At 39.8% G+C, this 19,506-nt stretch overlaps 1 protein-coding gene across 1 annotated transcript in view; it reads right to left on the bottom strand.

Annotated features, from left to right (window-relative positions):
• The window catches only part of NCAM2 (neural cell adhesion molecule 2), a 271,498-nt gene that overhangs the window by 26,142 nt on the left and 225,850 nt on the right, over window positions 1-19,506 (bottom strand). The window contains exon 15 of the mRNA XM_056858381.1: window positions 15,734-15,914. Coding sequence (XP_056714359.1) covers window positions 15,734-15,914 — 181 coding nt within the window. The remainder of the gene's footprint in view (window positions 1-15,733; window positions 15,915-19,506) is intronic.

Raw genomic sequence — 19,506 nt, 5'->3', positions numbered from 1 at the left:
GGGTGGCCTTCTAGGGATACATTTACTGATGTACACAATGGTTTGGTATTGAATTAAAATGAAATAAATGTGAATTGGATGAGATATCAAGAAATATCCTATATAGAACACTTGTGAGTACACCATTTTATCTGAAGATCACATACATTTAATAACATTAGCAGAAACATTATTGTTTTTGACCAACTTATATTTAGCCTACTGCAGAGAAATAAATGAATTACAAATAACACACAAAAAGGTCTGGAACAAATATTTGAGCAAAATCGTAGTGAATTTGAACCAAATTCTAGTTTTAAATCTACATGATTAAGTATGAATAAAATAATAACTATGATTAGATGTTTACAATAACAAAAGTCAAATGGAGAGATGTTGGAAGATGTATGATTTAGCTACATATGTGGTGGCTATGCTCCTAAATCCAAATATTGTAGAAGTTGGCATAAAACCAACATTGCAATAGGCAAACATAAGAACATAAGACCATAAGAAAGGCCCTGCTGGATCAGACCAAGGCCCATCAAGTCCAGCAGTCTGTTCACACAGTGGCCAACCAGGTGCCTCTAGGAAGCCACTAACAAGCGAGTGCAGCAGCACCATCCTGCCTGTGTTCCACAGCACCCAAGATAATAGGCATGATCCTCTGATACTAGAGAGAATAGGTATGCAGCATGGCTAGTATCCATTCTAACTAACAGCCATGAATACCCCTCTCCTCCATGAATATGTCCACTCCCCTCTTAAAGCCCTCCAAGCTGGCAGCCATCACCACATCCTGGGGCAGGGAGTTCCACAATTTAACTAAGCGTTGTGTGAAAAAAATAATTCCTTTTATAGGAAACAAATTTCCTATAAACCCTTTTTCTATCCTTATAAATATTAATGCCATTTAAAACCCACTATGGAAACATAATGAACATAAGTTAACCTCTTTAGGACAAAAAGACACTGACAGTTCAACGTTAGGGAAAACCACCCTAAAAAAACTGAGTAACCATCAGTTACTTGGTCTTTTATTTATTTGCAGACTATATATGCACATATGCACACATGTTGATTTAAGCATATATAGTCAATATTAGGAAACCTAACATAAGTCAGCTATGACTTGATGGCACTTTCCACCACACAATAGAAATAATGAAGGAAAGATTTTAAGTGTGATCTATAGTTATGATATTATGGGATAATTTAATAACACAATTTATTCTAATGAAAGTATAGAAAACCCTATCTCATTCTTCCACAAAGAGAACAAGTTTGTGACAGGAATTTATACTGTGTTCCCTTTCTCAATGAAACCCTCCCAGAAGCTGTTTCTGGGGTTTAGAAAAATCCCACAAAATGTGTGCGATGCATTATACAGAACTTCAGCAAGAAGGCAGAATCAGCAAAAATTGCTCCATCCCCTCTTGCATGAGCTTTTTGCTCCACTTGTGGGATTTGTTCTACTTACATGAACTGTGAAGGGGGAAGTTTCTGCTGATTCTTCCTTCTAGCTGTAACAACCCCCCCCCCAACCTTCAGGAGTGACTTGGGGAGAAGTACAGGGATGTTTGCAGGAAAAGAGAAGACAGTAAAACTCATTCCCACAAATTTGCTCTATTTATAGAATGCCTGGATCCAACCCAAACTTCCTTTCTTCAGCATTTACATAAATTAGCTCTTTATTCTTCTGTTCTTTTGCAACTGATGTCAATGAGAAATTATATAAAGAAAGCCATGATTGTATAAGAAGCTGTCTTATTCAGAGTCATTTTTCACTGAACAGTATACTACTGAATTGGCTCTAAGGATTTTAGACAGAGGCCTTTCTCCGGTTCTTTTAACTGTTGGCAGCAACTGGGCTTTCACTGCCTTTTCCTTATTACTCTGTGCCCCTGCACTTTCTGAAAATCTTCTTTTTAGAGTCAGAGAACCTTTCAGAACAGCCTTTAACTGTTATATGGAAGGGGTGACTTACCAAAATCTGAGATTTTCTTTTGCGATGTATACAAACCATAGTGTTAAATGGCTAGGTCATGATAGCTGCATAATTCAGTTTTCTTCCATTTTGCTTTGCAAATGTTAGAAGAAGTACAACCATGTTTCCATCAAGAAATACTAAGCCAGGGCCTTGTTTTTGATTTTTAAAGAACTAACTCCCTTCATTGTAAAGGAATTCCTCTGCTGAAGAGGAATGTCTGGGTGCAGAGAACCAGAATAGCCAGCTTTCTATTGAACTGTTTCAGACCAAAGAATATATAACAGGAAAGCTACAACATAATATAACCTCAAAATATATAAAGCACTGGAAACCACAAGGGAGCTTTAACAGACTATTAAAATAAGAAGCAACCACTAACTTCTATTTTGGTAAAGGCAAAATAGACATATTGCATTTCTTGCCCAGCATTTCAGAAAGGATAGAACACAGAAAGTTAAGAACCTCTCCATTTAGATCAAAAGCTGTGCAAGCTATCAAGATCAGTGACAGTAATAAGTAAAATAACTACAGAAATGTCTTTGTGGCATTTGGCTTATATGCAACTATTATGCACAAATAGGTTTAAGAAATGGCATGGATCAAGAGATTTGCTGCATCTTAGAGGTTTGCTGTCTATATTTGGGGTCTTCTTCCAGTTTCAAATGTAGGACACTTGAGAAGACTACTTCTCTGTAATAATAGGGTTTCTTTTTCTCCTGCCAACCACTATACTACAATCACATAACAAATATATGAGTGCACTATATTAGCTGGCAGTAATATCAACTGCCATTCCAATTACTTATGTCAAAGAATACATTTTTATATTTAATGGATGAAGAGTAAGGTACTGAGTACATGTAGCCCTTTGCTGCTTGTTTTTCCCATCTATCAAAAATTTACATTCTAATAAGGTCAATAATATGAAGCATTACCTTTTCACTGAGCTAATGGAATGCAAATCATTTTGCCAATAACTACTTTTAGCGCTTTTAAAACGTAACAACATTTGGGGTGAAACTGAAAATGATAGGGTTTCATGGGGGCACTATGAAGAATATTATTTAAGGCATGACTTATATTTCAATGACAAGAAATATATTTTGCTATCGACTTTGGGACAGCATTCTGAGGGATATTTCAATTATGTTAGGAAGGAAAAGCAGGGAGAAATCACCAAACTACTACAAAATTTATAGAGGTACGAAATGGTTGCTTGATTTTAAAAAATATAAATATCATTTTTAAAGATACATCATGCAAAATGCTACAATCCAAAGGTCCATCCATGTCCATTCTGAAATGCACACAATCCTCTCACATGGACAGGCTTTGTTATTGACTTTAATATCAGAGATTTCGTATCTGGAGCATGGATAATATAAAAGCTCTCCTTGATAATAAGTGAATGGAGAAGTTGTTGTGAGCACGCAACAAGTTTCAATATGCATTACAGCTTTGACATGTAAGGAAGGGCCCTTCGGCAGGGCTGAACTGTCAGATTTTAATAAATTGTAGGGGTGGGGAAACCAAAGAGCATATAAGTATATTTCAGTAAAGGCACAGCAATATGCATAGTGGTATATACAAAACAAAAAAAGTCTAATTGAGGACTCTGGTGAGATGCTAAAAATGATCTTTGAGTGAACCATAGCTCCTACGCATTTGCAAAGAAACATTATGGAGACAAAGTGGGAACACTGCACTCCAAACCAAGCTGCAAGCAGCCAATCAAAAGCTGTATGATAATTATCAGGTTGAATTAATTTCTACAAGTGATTCTAAAAAAATGTTTTAATTTGAAAGGTGATAAAAAAAATAAGGCCAAGGCCAATGGTGCAAAACAAGGTAAAAATATATTTTATTATGCAGTTAAAATTCCCAAAATTCCCAACGTGTTTCACCATAAGGCTTCTTCAGGGAAATCTGTTACAGTGCATTCCTGAGAGGATACACCACCCAAAAAGGTGGTGTATCTTGAGAAAATAAAAAAGGGACGTTCCCAGCCTGAAAGGGCTTTGGAATCTGCCTAAAGGCAGCTCCTCCTATCAAAGGAAGATAGAGAAATAATGGATAAAGATATAAGTATGCAGGAATTGGAATCTGGTTAATAAATTAAAGCCAAATAAAGCTCTGGGCCTGGATGGCTTTATTTCAGAGTTTTATAAAGTTTTTTTCCCATCTAATTAGAAATCCATTATTGAATGCAATCAAGGATATTTTTAAAAAGGGGGAATTCCCCGATTCTTGGTCGGAAAGTACTGTGGTTGTCATCTTGAAAGCAGATAAGGATCCCCATGATATTGTATTCTTTTTGGGAAATCACTGCAAAACTAACAGATTTCACTGAAGAAGCCTCTTGGTGAAATGCGTAGGGAATTTTAACTGAGAAATAAAATATATTTTTATCTTATCTTGCACCATTGACCTTGGGCTTGTTTTTTTAGTCTCCTGTGACTGGTGCGGCCCTTTTATTTCTCCTTAGTTTGAAAGATATCATTTCTGTATTTTAAATAAAATTAATATTCTAGTCAAGGAGGTTTCTGCATTGAAATTACTAATGCAGGAAATGAAATAAATTATTTAAGTATCACTTGTGAAAATTGTCTTAGGTTTCCTTGACAAAAAAGCCACTTGCAAGGAATATTCATGCATAGTTCCTTCAATTATTTTCACGATGATGTAGCATAACAAATAGTTAAAAGGAGTGCCAGGAAAATTCAGTATTTATGCAGGGCTGTTAAATAAAAAAAACACATTAAAAAAAGGGGAAAGTAATTGGTTTGGCTTTCCACTAACATTAAAATACACACAGTAGACTTATGACTGTGAAGAAAACAAAACCAGCAGCGCTCAAATGCCATGACTGGCTTCCATTTCCACCTGTACGGGCTTCACAGCAGGTATCTGCTTTGATGAAAATTGAGATAAAAATCCAAAAAAAAAAAAATTGAGAAAAACATGGAAAATATTATAAATTATGTGGGAAAAGAAAATTAAAAGGAAACAGTGACAGTGAGAAAGAAAAGAGAGAGAAAATAATTAATGCAATATTTACACAATGCCCAAGTTAATTTCTTCAACCATTTTTAAATATCAAATGTCAAAAATGTATAGAGTGAAACTAAGTGCTTCTGAAGTAGCAGGAATTAACAAGTTAGACTGAAGTGATTTCCAGTCATGCCAAAATCAGCATAATTTCATGAGACTCTAGGACAACAAAGTGGAGCACAATTAAAGGATTCAAATTTCTTTAGTGGTTTATAACCTGCTTTTCTCTGAACCCAAAACAGCTTACTACATGTCCTCCCCTCCTTTATTTTATCATCACAATAATCCTGTAAGGAAGAGCTAGATTCAAGTCCAGTAGCACTGACAAGATGTTCAAGGTATGAGCTTTCGAAAGTCAAAGCTCCCTTTGTAAGATACCTGTAAGGAAGATTAGGCTGAAAAATAATAATTGGTCCACTGGTTGCACAGTGAACTTTGATAGCAGAGTAAGGATTCCAACCCTGGATCTCCCAGATCCTAATCTGACACTCTAATCAATAAACCATGTTGGTGTCTTAATTTTTGGAAGTCTTGAACTATGCTCTATTTTGTCATGACACCTAAATGCAGAGACCTGTGCAAATTGGAATTTGTCTTTTTACCCCACACTGGGATTCTAAACCACAGTTGAATGTTGGTTTAAAATCCCAGTTTTTGGTGGAAGAAATTCCAGTTTGCCCAGGTGCTTACACTTGGACATCAGAGTACAGTAGTGTTGAGCGAAACCAGAATGCCTTCAATTTCACCCCATTTTCAGACAGGAGAGAAGAGATATGAAGTGCTCATCACTGGAGTAAGCCAAGTCTGTGACATCTGAGTGCAGCCATTTTGTTCCTTCAGCTGACCTGCTCTACAACATCAGTTGGTTGGAAACCTCTCTGTTCAGTTTTTCCAAGCATTGCAGGGCCATGTGGAATTTGCTTCAGAATGACGAGATAAACTCAACATTTACTATGGTACAGTATCCTTATCTTATTCTTAAAGTTTCGCTTATTAAGTGCTTTTATGGCCATAAAGCAGATAATAAATTCTTCAATTAATAAGAATTTTTTAAAAATTGTTGGGTACAAAGCCTACCAAAATACTGTCTGGATCAACCGCAGGCATTCATGCCACAAAACAGCACACGAGACCCTTTTGCTTGGTATTCTGGGTCAGTTCTGGAGTCTAAATCAACTTGGCTTTTCTGATTATGGCTATACATTTCCCTATGTATGCATTTGCTGAGCAATCCTAAAGGGGGAGGCTGGAGCTGCTCAAGAGCTCAGGGGTGGAGCTGACATTAGTCAGCTCCCAAAGCCCTTTCAGCCCAGAATGCTTCTTTTTGCAAGCACTGAGTTATGCCTGAAAAAAGGCTGCGGCAGAATTGCCCCCCCCCCTTTAGGATTGGGCTGCCCCATATGTACAAATGTGAATGTATATGTATGTGGGTGCATATGTGGCCTGTACCATGTACAGAATTAGTGGACTAGTAACAGCACTGTGTTATGTATCCTAACTCAAAATGTAAGGACTGTTGAATTCAAAGGAACTTACTTTCAAAGAAATTACTTGTGCTGAAATAGCTTGGAGCTAGATTAAATGTAGCTAATACAACACAGTGTACTATCAACTACTTTGCTTATTTACATAAAAACAGAATTCTACATCAAATTGTTAACATTTTGTTACTCTAACAGTGCATTCCTAACGTCTGAGAAAGAAAGTCCTCAGAAGGCCAGGAAGGCACTGTGCCAGCATTAGAACCATCCATGCTGAAGTCTGGGCTACTTACGCCGCCATAAGTGGCCCCAACACTGGCAGGGAGGCCCGGATGCTGGTTTCTGGGCGCTGCCACGGCAGTGCCACCCCAGGATGCCAGCAGGGCCTTCTGTTGGCATCCCACCGGCATTCTGGGGGGACTTCCAGTGTCCCGGGAGGCATTCCCAGGGCGTTCTGGGGGGAGGAGCTGCCGGTAGGCGGCTTCCTGTACCCTTTTGGCCCTGGACACCGGTGCTGAGAATGGCGTTGCTGCGCCTGCTTTTTAGCAGGTGCAGCTTCGCTATTCTCTATGGGGCGAAAAGCCCCATTTAAAAATATAAAAGTTGCAAAAAAAGGCTTTTCAAATGTTTTTGGCATGCGGGGAACTGCTTAGGAGATGCCGCGGTGGTATCTCCCCACATGCCACCAGCTCAGGAATGCGCTGTAAGCAGCTTTCTATATGAAAATGATAAAGTGCTAATTTAAAAGTAAATGTGGAAACAGTAGATTTTTAATTAACAGATTTATTGGGAGTTTAAGGATAAACATTTTACAAGCAGTCGACAGTTAAGAAATAGAAGCGGGGGATCCACAAGAACTTGGAGGGGCAGCTCATTTCCCATATAACAATATTTCTTCTTACCCTCCCGTAAGCAGCTCCAATATCCTCTCCTCTTCCCCTGCTTCTTTCTCTCCTTCCCACCCATCAAATAACCTACCTTTTATCTGGCCCATTTTAAGCTGTATCTCCAATCCTTGTCCAAGAACCTAACCCAACACCACATCAGCTTTTCAAACTTGTTCTAAAGCTCCACCTGGCAATTGAACTGACAAGTTCTTTTTAACTGAAACTAGCAGCAGGAAACAGGATTGTAACAACAAACACAAGCACAAATCTTTGACCTTCAAACAATCGGAAAATATTGCTAGCATCTAAAGCTTCTTGCCCCACAGCATGCAAGAAAATGGATATCACAGTTTCATCTCTCTTTTTTTATTTCTTTTTTTTACCCTACCTTTCCAACCAATATGGGTTATATTATTCTCCTCTGCACCATTTTATGCTCACGGTAACCCTATAAAATAGGTTGAGAGTTTGTGACTGGCCCAAGATCATACTGCTTCCACAGCAGAAAAATGATTTGAATCTGGGTCTCCCAGATCCTAGTCTAACACTACACCACTACACAACACTGGCTCTCTGTTCTCTCTGATGTAGCTGTGGTCCTTGCCTGGATTTCTGCCTATTCTGTGGAATACTGGTGGCGCCTCACCTTTGGAATGGTCTCCTGGTTAATTTGTTGCTTACCTAATTTCTTGGGTAGGACAGTATTGCAATTCAACTAGCCCTTCTTCTTGCATTATTCTTACTAGGTGATGCTTCACATCCATGTGTTTAGTTCTTGAGTTGATCTTCTTTGTCTGTGCAAGTTTTATGAATCCTTGATTGTCATCAAAGAGTCATATTGGTTTGAGTTTGTCTATCCCAAAATCTTGCATTAGTTGCAGTATCAATTTCAGTTGCCTACACGCTTTTGCATCATTCTGCCTCCATCCCTGGCGGTAGTCCTGTAAGTATCCATGCTTGGTTCCTGATCAAAGATTCAATCTCTTCTTCTGCAGCTTTTCCCCCTTTGCTGCTTCTTTTGCAGTCATTCTTGATATGGCTTCCCATATGGAAGGCTCAGGTAAAACTTCTGCGTGTTGTCCATCATGCTCAGATGCACTGTTTCTATTTGCTGTGCTTCATTTTCCTCTGTTGGGATAGATTCACTACTTTCTCCACACATGAACACATGAAGCTGCCTTATACTGAACCAGACCCTTGGTCCATCAAAATCAGTACTGTCTACTCAGACCGGCAGCAGCTCTCCAGGGTCTCAGGTAGAGGTCTTTCACATCACCCAACTGCCTAGTCTTTTTAACTGGAGATGCCGGGCATCAAACCTGGGACCTTCTGCATGCCAAGCAGATGCTCTACCACTGAGCTATGGCCCTTTTCCATATTGCTTGATTTCTCCCTTTCATCCATGCAGAGCACATTGCAGATCTTGATTGTTTCTGTCTCTGGGTTGAGGATTTTGTATCCTTTGCATCCCAGTGCACAGCCAACAAAAATGCCTTCTTCTGTTCTAAGATCCATTATGGGGTTCTTTTGTTTAGGAATATAAGTGTATACTTTTGATCCCAAAAACTCTTAGATGTCTGAGGATGGGTTTGTGCCTATACTATAGTTCAAATGGTGGTACTTGCACCTTTAGTAGGTAATCTGTTCTGCAGGTAGGTAGCAGTGTTGATTGCTCCTCCACTGTACTTGCAGACCCAGGCCAAATGCGGATCCAGATGTCCGGCCACCCTGGGGACTCCCTACCCCATCCCTTATGGATTCCTTGCTGTTCTGCACAGAACCACCTGGGCAAACCCGAAGTTAAGCAGTACACAATGAATGCAAGTAGAAGCATAGCTGGATGGAAATAGGCCACAAATTTATTGGTTACAGCATTAAGCATTGGCAAGCACGGAGGCGGTATCCTGACATCAGGTGACCCAACTGCCAGCTGATGGATCCTGTGCCCAGCCCACCTGCTGGATGCAGCCTGAGATGGCAGCATGCAGGACCCATTTGGACGGCAGCCACTGTGTGGACCGCTGCCACTTGGGAGGAAGCCATCCACCACAGCCCCTGACTGGGCATGTCCAACTTCAGGCCTCCTCCAAAACCCCTTATTGGGGTCCCCAGAATGGGAAAAGGGGGCACGCAGGCCGACTTTTCCCCAAACAAGATCTGACCCCATGCCCAAACCACCACAAGAGGAGGCCGGAAGGATGTGAACTGGTCGAGCGGAGCAAGGTGTGGCAATAAATACTCAGCCAGCGGACCTGAGTGAAAAACCTCCGGTCCCTTGCAGCTGGCTGGGGAAGCCACCACCACCCACGAGCCCCAATTGGCCCATTTGAAAAAGTGGGCAGCGCCAAAGCCGCTGCCATTTCCCCCATGCTCTGCACAAGAGCGAAGCAGAAGGCCTCTGGCCCATAGCCAGCCCCTGGGAAGGGGTGAGGGGCACTGCCAGCGGCCCATCACCCCAACGCTCCCCCCACCCCGTACAGCCACAGATGACCAGACATCCAGCCCTGGCACGGGCCCGCAAATCCAGCTCCCAGTGAATGAGAGCTGACTCTTACCAGGTAGCTGTGCCTCAAGGAGAATACTCCTAGACATTTCAGTGAGATAATAGTTTTTTCTTTCTGCTACACCATTTTGCTGTGGAATGTATGGGACTGTATGCTGATGCTTTATTTCTTGTTCAATCAGATAATTTCTCATCTCATGTCCCATGTGTTCCCCTCCATTATCAGTGTGGATTGCTAGTGGCTTTCTTCTGAATCTGTTCCTGACCATTGCCACATATGCTTTAGAATTTTCCAGTACTTGACATTTCTCTTTAATTACATAGGTCACTGTGTATTTTGAGAAGTCATCAATAATGGTTAGCACATATTTATTTCCACTATGAGTTTGAGTTTTCACTGGTCCACAAATATCACTGTGTGTCAGCTCTAGGGGGTTGCATTTGGCTTGTGCCATGCTGCTTGTTAAAGCTAGGCCTAGTTCCCTTTGCTCGGAGGCACCACACATCCTTCACTTTATTAGCACATTTGCTCATTTGCATGCCTTTAGTTAAATCCTGGCTTTCAGGTTGATTAATTTAATAATTGTCTCTGTGCCCCAATCTGTGGTGATACAGTTTAGAGCAGGGGTGACAAACTCAATTGTTATGAGGGCCGGATATGACATGTCACTTGTTTGGGCCGGGCCATGCCTTGCCAGCCCAGATTGAGAGAGGGGGGGGGCTGCCTCGCAAGCCAGATAAGAGCTGTCAAGGGACCGGATCTGGCCCACGGGCCTTATATTTGACACTCCTAGTTTAGAGCAACTAAATCCATTGCATTGCTTTGCAAAGTTTGCTTTTTGCATATAAACTTCAAGAGAGTACAAATGGTGGTTCACAATCCCAGTTGAAATTAATTTGCCTCTCTGTCTAATAAAATATTTGTTTCCAAAAGATGCTATCATTCCTTTCTTTGCCAATACTTGTACAGATATAAGGTTATTCGCTAGTTTCGGCATATACAGTTAGTGACAAGGCTTTCTTGGATTTCACCTCTGGGAAGGTTGCATTATAGTGTCCCAGAGCCTAAGCCTTTAGACGGTGTTTCCATCTGCAATATTTATTTTTTCTTTCTTTCGTTCATCTAGCATTTTTTTTAAAAAAATCTCAGTCACCACATATTACGCACACTAGCCCTGGAATCAATAAACCATATATCACTTTTTGTGCCTCCTGGTGATATTATAAATCATTTCTTTATTGGTTGCTCCTTAACTTTAATTGGAACCTTTTTGTAGCCCTTTCCTCCTTTGGGAAAGGATTTCTTCTGGTTAACTCCTGAAGGACAATTTCTCCTGATGTGTCCTTGTTTCCCTCAAGAGTGGTGCTTGATCTCGCCTTTGTCATTTATATTCAGGACTTTTAAATTCCCTCTAGAGAACTTCTCCTCCAATTGATTGATAACACTTTGCAGCAACAAACTGTCTTTGGCTTCAATCACATGGACAATATTCTCTTATGATTCTGGCAGGCTGATTAAAATTAACACAAGCATATCCTCATCTGGAATTTCCTTTCCTGCAGCTCTGAACTGCTCAGCTAATTCTAACATTCTGTCAAGATGTTCTTGGAGGTTTGTACCTTGCTACATTCTTATGCTAAACAACAGTTTCTGAAGATAAATCTGGCTCATTAACAGGGATTTTACATGCAACCACGGTAATTCTACCCATACAAACTTGGCAGTTGGCATCTTAATGACCCTTAATAGCTTTCTGTCTATTCTGTAAAGCCAGAGATAATCACACCTCTTGCCTGATTTTCTTGTAAATCCCATGTAGCCAGTTGCTCTGCACCTTCAGTGGGATGCTCAGCCTGTGCAACCATCCACAAGCCTTTTTCGATTATGTGGTTCTTTATTCTTTCCAAATCTGATAGTTGCTCTCCATGAGCCTATCCAGTGACCACGCTGTGCACTACAGGAGGTTGCCATGTTTGTTCCTTTGTTCTCACCTGCTTGTGCTTCTCTGGCACCGAAGAGCTTGCGGCAATTTTTCTACCTTTAATCAGAGACATGCTTAATCTGGGCAACTATAACTCCTGTTGGCAGAGTAATAAATACAGCAAAGGTGCACAACCTGATTAAAGTGTGCATAAAGCTTTATTCGGGAACTAACATACTTGATAGTAAAGAGGAGAGACAGAGATACTTACTAATCACTAACTGAGAGAGATCAAGTATGGAACTTTGGAGAAGGAGGAGGATACTTCAGTAAGAATAATAATATGTAGTAACAGTAATAGTAAGAATAGTAATCTGGAGACAGACAAGGAATGACACTTAACAGAAGAGAAGGCGCTGACCTCACTATCCTATCTAAGTGCCCTCTTGCTGCCCCTTGCAGGGTCTTCTTTGTACACCAGACAGCCTATTCCAACAGAAAGCCCTTGGTCAGAGACCCCAGTCAATATTTATGGACCTGTTTCATTTGTGTCTGTGGCTTCAAATACTATTTTCAGTCATAGTACATTTGGAATAGCATAATGAGTGTCCGGTGCAGACTAACAGTGCAATCCTAAAGGGAGTTACACCTTTCTAGGTCCATTGAAGTCAGTAGGTTTAGGTCAGCACCATCAGTCGTCTATGTTATATCCACCAACGAGGTAAAAGACGAGGTAGTGTTACATTTCTATAGTCTGAACATTATCACAACATCCCAAGTACTTCTTGTAAGTTAGACAATGAGCCACCAATAAGGAAGAAAAGTATATAAAACAAACTAGGGAAAGATCGCCCACACCACTAAAACCACTCAGGCCTTTGTTGTTTATAGTGCTGGTGTGAATTGGCTTGTGTTATCTTGCATTTTACCGTGGTGCTGGCCAATCACCAGGCTGGGTCTAACTGTGTGGTGCTGGCCTCTACTGGACTGGGCACAGTTGCGTGGTATCAGTTGCTGCTTTGCAGGGCCAGGTTAGGCAAGGGCCCAGTTGCACAGTGCCAGGTGTCAGGCATTGCTTTACAGAAAGCAAGGCTTAGAAGGCTCAGCAATACTGTTGTGGTTGCTTAGCAAAATAACCACTGCGAGCTCAGTGGGCATTCTTTCTTAAAGCTACAGATGTTGTTTCTATTAATTTTTGTTTAGATTTTGGATTGTTCGACAAACCTAGGCATTCCTTCAAGTTTGTAGAGAAATCCCTCCTCTCTCCCTAGCTCCATTTTGCAGATCTACTGAGCCACACACTATGGCCCTGTTTAAAATTAGATATATGATTACTTCCTCCTCCTGCAGCGGTAAAAGTACCTTGGTACTTTTAGGAACAGTTAAAAAAAATTCTGCATATATTTACAACACTCAATTGTGAGCTTGTTTCTGTCTCTCAGTCAACTCTACCTCACAGTCTTGTTGTAAGGAGAAAATGGCATGTGGGCCCTGAGTTCCTTGAAGGAAAGTGAAATAAATATGTAATAAGAGAAAATAAAAGTCCGAAATAGAGTCTAGCAAAGTTTTAGCCAAAGCAAACTATGAAACAAGAACACTGTCTAAAAATGAACTGAAAAAGGTTTCACAACTGCATGCAATATTCACCTATACCATAGTTGTTTTATGCATTCAAACATTTTAATGCAAACATATTTTGTGTAAATGAAAATAATTGCAGTTCACATTCTTGTAACGCTCATAATGTTGACATTTTTGTGAATCTAGAGCCAACATGACCAGATAAATTATCACAATAAATAGATTATCCATCATCTTTGCCCATGATTAAGCAGGTATGGTTAGGAATATTGAAGATGTTTCAGGACAAATGACAGGACTTAGTTCAAAACAGTATGCAGATATTCCAAGCAGGGACAGTAAAGGTCTTCAAAATTTGAATATCCCTATAAACAGTGACTGATAGGTATATTTCCTTAAAACCATTAATTCGAGGATGAAGTCAAGAAAATTCAACCTTTTAATTGAAGGAATGTTCTTAGAAATAGTGGCTATCCATCCAAAACATTAACGAAACGAAATCCTTCATAGTTTTCAGTCTATGTAAAGCTCTAGGGAAGATAGATGCCTGACAACTTCAAATCTTATTATATATGATTCATCAATCAGAAACCCAATTTAGATGCCACCCAGAGAGACCTCTGTTATGTAGGATAATAAAGTAAGTAGTTACTGGAGTATAGCAATCTTGATGTTAGCAGCTTTCTGAATTCCTGCCAGTTTGTTTATGATAAAACTGATCATGATTTATTGGTGACTAAGGCTGCAGTCCTGTGCTCACTTACTAGGGTGTGCACGTAATTGCAATTTACTCTCGAGCATACGTGGTTGCACTGTAAGGCTGCAATCCTTAAAAAAAAAAAAAACTTTCTTGTAAATTCCAGTGAATAAAACACTAAACTCATTTCTGCATAGAAATGCTTAGGATTGCTCACTAAGAGACCTAGTGGGCATTTGTGGAACTGATCGTTCCTACTAAGGTGGTTATAGCAGATGATGAAATCCTGAGGGATTATACCGGAGGCCAAATATCAACCCTGCTCCCTTAATTTCGTTTCCCCCCTTTAAGGAAATGCTTAAGATACATTACTACTCGGTTTCATTTAATAATTTATGTTATGGAGAGTGGGTTTTTTGTCATCTTGTGCATCCTTTTCATTATACTGCTCAAAATTTCTCACCTTCTTCCTTTGTGCAGGGGACAAAGATGAAAAATTTAAACTATGTGTGTGTACATGAAAGTTTATAGCAATATAGATGTACAAATCTATCACTGTTTTAAGGAGACAAAAGTGCGAAACCCACGAATTATAGAGAAGGGAATTTCCCTTCTCCCCTCCTGCTGAAGCCCAAAATAACCCCCTAAATGCTGCTCCTGGGGGGCCCAGGACTCTCAGAAACAGCATGAAAGGGGAGCTGATGTAATCATCAGTGGGTGAAGTCAGCAAAAATCGATTTCAGTTAAAATCCAAATCTATGTTTCTATTTTATTAACTGCTGCAGATCTGCTGATCAGAAAGCATATCTCCTGAATCATCATTCTTTCTGGACCTGTATGGATTTTATAACTTTTGTTTGTGACACCGTAATATGGCTATATGGAATTAATAGCTTTGTCCTTCACAATATATCTGCACAGAACACTGCTAACTATTCTTTCAATGTGGGGAACAATTAGAAGTAGCAATAAAGTTGTAATACAACTAATACAATTATAAATATTCATTGCACTACAGCTGAAAATAAATTTTGACAAAAATTCACAGTAAATTTAACAGACCAACGATTCTCTTTAAATATAGCTGGTAACTAAAAAAAAGTTATCATTACTGTTTAACTTTTTTTTTTAATAAAACAAGACTGCTAACTATTAAACAACCTTGCCATCTCTTTCTGCTTTAAACAACTATGGTTTAGAAACTTGTGTCATGGAAGCTAAAAAAGAATCATATGAAAGAGTATACATTCACAGATGCCTAACTCACTTTTTTTGAAGTAACCTGTGATCCAAAGGAAAGAGCACTACATCACCTTAATAATTGTATTTCTATAGAATCGCTTTACTTTATGTAATATATCTGTGTGGACAGAGACTTCTGATAGTAACTAAACTGAATGATTGGGTATAACTAATAAACACAACAGACACATTGCAGAAATACAGAATACCTTTCCTTTAGTAATACCTATTTCTTGGCACATGCCAGGTCAGAAATCTAATATTAGGACTATACGGATGATATATAATTGATGTGATGATAAGTAAGACCTATTCTGGAGGATATAGCAAGCCCAGAACCCACACTAATATTAAATAGGAGCAAAGATCAAAGCCAGGTAACATATTGGAAATAACTTACCTGTAATAATATTAGGCTTTGGTGGCATGGTAAACTCATATATTGTTGGTTCTGAATATCCCAGCCTGTTGGCAGCAGTAATTTGCACTTCATAACCCACTGTCCACTGCAAAGGCTCTAGAATAATGTGGTCTTTATTACCATGAACCCTGTTCTCTTGCCACTGATCTTCCTTGTCTTTCTGTAAAAAATAGAAATAACAGTTTAAATAGCGATGAACTGTTCTTTTAAGGCCAATATTATCACAATTAGGTCCAGTAATCGTAAATTTGGCTTTTGATATGTGACTGCGCTATCCTGTGGAGCATACAAGATGCTATTGTCTTGAAATCTTCAGAAAATAAATTTTCAAACTATGGCATATGATACACAGTCTTGCTTGGGTGGCAAATGGCTTGGGAAATTCTAAACAATCCATCTTGCATTCCATGATGTAAGAAAGCAGAGATATAAACTAAATACATATGTTTTTACTATAAGGATAAGAATTTAAAAGCATAATTTAGATACAATAACACAGTGAGTAAATAAGTGAACAGTGAGCTAGGAAATCTTTAATTCAAATATCACCTCAGCCTCAAACTCACTCTGACAAGCTATAGGCAACATGAGGATAATCAGCATGTTACACCAGAGCTCTGATCATTTTCTAGGACCTCCCGCCACCCCAGAACATAGAAAAAAGGAGCAACTGAAGGCAGCTAAAGTCATCCCCATTCACTTTTATACCCAGAGTACAGATGCCAAAAGGGGAATAAGAAACATTGATCAGACCCTGACCCTCACAAAGAAATCAAGAGTCAGTTAAAGTGATTTAAAACGTAGGCACCCTTTTGCAAGAACGTTCGTCTTAAAAACAAACTCCTTGAAGAGCTGAGATTATTTCAGATCCTAGCCACAAAAATGGTGAATGTTTGTGACCTCCAATGACAAAAATTACAGAATACATAAAGAGGTTTTCTTAAACCAAATTTTCTTAAACTGAACATATCAAAGAGAGCAATGTAGTCTCCTTCCTGAGTTAACTATAAGGGCACAAAAACAAATTTCCTGAGTATTCATCTATTGTATTTGAGTTAATTATATCAAATTATGTTAATTATGTCAAAATCTGCTTTTGCCACAAAAACTAATAAAGGAAATAATTTTCTTTGAACAAGGAAACTAGCAAATAAAGTTAATTTAATTTAAATTATCACAGTACTCTGCTAAAGGAAAGGGAATTTTATGTGTATGATGACTGGGATTTTAGACACAAAATGGGTTCAGCTTCTCCTCCAGATTGACCTCCTTCACTACTCCAACAACAGGACAACAGAATCAGGAAAATATGATTTAATATATCTTCCTAAATATGATTTAATATCTCTTCCTTGTGTATTCTCAATATCTCTCCCTCTCTTCTGGGCCACTGCATCTGGTCCAAGAACTTCCTACCAGCTACCTGTAAGTACCATCCCACCGCATCATCCTGCTCTATCTTCACTCTTTCTATCCTTCATTTTCACCACCAGAGCCCCATATCTCTCTCCCTCTCCAGACAACCCAGCAACTTTATCTCACTCCCATCCTCCACACAGCCCCATGGATTTATCCCTACACAATTTCTAGCCCCCATCATCTGCTGCCTGCTTGTCTGTTTGTTGTGCTTTCTCTCTCTGTTATTATGGCAGCTCTTTGTCATGGTTCCTGCCAGGACCTAACACCCTCTCTCAGTTGGGTCTTCCAAAAAAGTAAATCAGAAGAGGGCGGAACAATACTTTAAAATAAGGATTTATCACACAAGCATTGAAAATATTGCATTGATGATTAATTGATGTATTTTGTTTCCTTCTTTGATCTGTCCACTTATTAGTTAATAAAGCTTTCTATTCCTTATTAGAGATAAAACTCTTTTGGTGAAAGGGTGTGCCAAAGTCAGCCAGAGTATAAAGAGGCCTAAAGCAATCTCTGGACAGTGTACAGTTGTAGGGATACCTACACAGCCTAAGATTTTGGGTAACATCTTGGCTAACATGATCGTAGGAAAGGTTACTGGGATAAAAGCATGTGATGTACTTATGTGCTAAATAAACTGTCTACCCACCTCAAGCATTGATATTATTTAGAGTAAATGGCTTGTATTCAGCAATTTACAAAGGAAAAAATATACAGACTTAGTGCAGTTCCTCTGGTGCAAGGTCTTGTGAAATATCTAGCACTCTTACCTGTACTTATTGAAATGCACAGAAATTGGTTGTGCAAGTTCTTAGGTAAGCAGAAATGCAAGTGGGGATACAATATGGTTCACAGGGCAAGTGGCTACCACAGTCTTGTTCTTGTGTTTCCACATGGGTAAGAACAGTAGAACTAGTGGAATTTTTTCTCGATAATTAATGTATCCAATTTTCAATATGGCCAAACCAGTGGGTACTTAAATCAAAAGCCTGGAGCAAAGGACAGATAAGACATATTTCTACAACCCCCTCCCCCCAAAAAGGCCCAGGTTTTCAGAAAAATCTGAAATCTAAAAAAAAGAGGGGTGTTTAAAAACAACAACCCAAAACAAACATTTACAGCAGTATAAACTGGGATCTGTTTACCCCAGCCCTTCTGTCTAAATGAGGCATAAGACAACATTAGTGGGGCTGAAATGGGCCAGCCAATGGAGAGGCACAGTTGAGAAGCAATACTGTGTATGCTGTGCCCCCTCCAGCTAGGTTTTTCATGCCATCTGCTGACCAACTCACCCTGTGGTTATCACAGGATTAGTCTGTAACAAACTGCAGGGCAAGCAGGACTTTTTGGGGGTTTGCTGATTGGCTTTGGGGAAGACTTTTTTCTCCTGCCTTGCAATGTCATTAGAAAGATGTTAAATGGGCCTGGTCTTTGATTGTTTAGACCGGAAATAGTTTTGGTGGGGATAGGGCAAGTTGCTTGGCAAGCACCCTGAAGCATGAGTTGTGATAAAAGATGTGTCTGGAACAGCCCATCATAGGCCTTATGGTGGGGTGGATTTGAAAAGCACATTTGATGCTGGACAACAGTTTTCCAAACCTGGCAGGGGCCTTGAGGCATATAAGGGGATGCAACTTGGAACCTCTTGGCACATTTTATGTGTAGACAAGGATGAACAAGGCTGGTGGAAGTCTTTGGCCAACTTTGGAGCCAGGGTGGATCTGCCTATTAATGGGAGCTACAGTTATGCTGCCTCATGCAGTCGTTCTTTTAAAATGTTAGCATATTTTAATATGGATGACATAGATGAGCAATTTAAATATAACCAGTTAAATCGGTGCTGCTGTCTCATGTCCTTATTGGGGTGCTGAGGCAATGATAGAAGTGGCACCTGTACCTTTAAGAACAAATGCCCTCAGTGGTCATCACTAGGAAACCACAACAGAATTGTCAGTCTTCCAGCCTTGGTTCCTGACAGTAAAAGGCAGAGGGTGGTGGCAGCGTCCTATTCCAGATCTGCTTGGAATTTAGCAGGACCAGGGCCAGGAGCAATCACTAAACCAAATGACTTGCATTATTTACCCAGGCCTAGCTGCTTGCTACTATTCAACAGCAGCCTGCCTATGAAAGCCAGTGTGGGGTAGTGGTTAGAATTTTAGACTAGGGTCTGGGACACCCAGGTCACCATGGAAGCTTACTGGGTACCCTTGGGTCAGTTATTATTGTCAGCCTAATTCACCTCACAGCTTGTTGTGAGGACAAAATGGAGGAGAGAAGAATGATATACGCTGCTTTGGGTCCCCAAGAAAAGTGAAATGCTCCTCACAAGTCTTTAC

This window comes from Euleptes europaea, chromosome 12 (genome assembly GCF_029931775.1).
Source record: "Euleptes europaea isolate rEulEur1 chromosome 12, rEulEur1.hap1, whole genome shotgun sequence".
Taxonomy (NCBI): domain Eukaryota; kingdom Metazoa; phylum Chordata; class Lepidosauria; order Squamata; family Sphaerodactylidae; genus Euleptes; species Euleptes europaea.
Note: the sequence above shows the minus strand (reverse complement) of the source record. Positions and strands in the feature narration are given on the sequence as shown.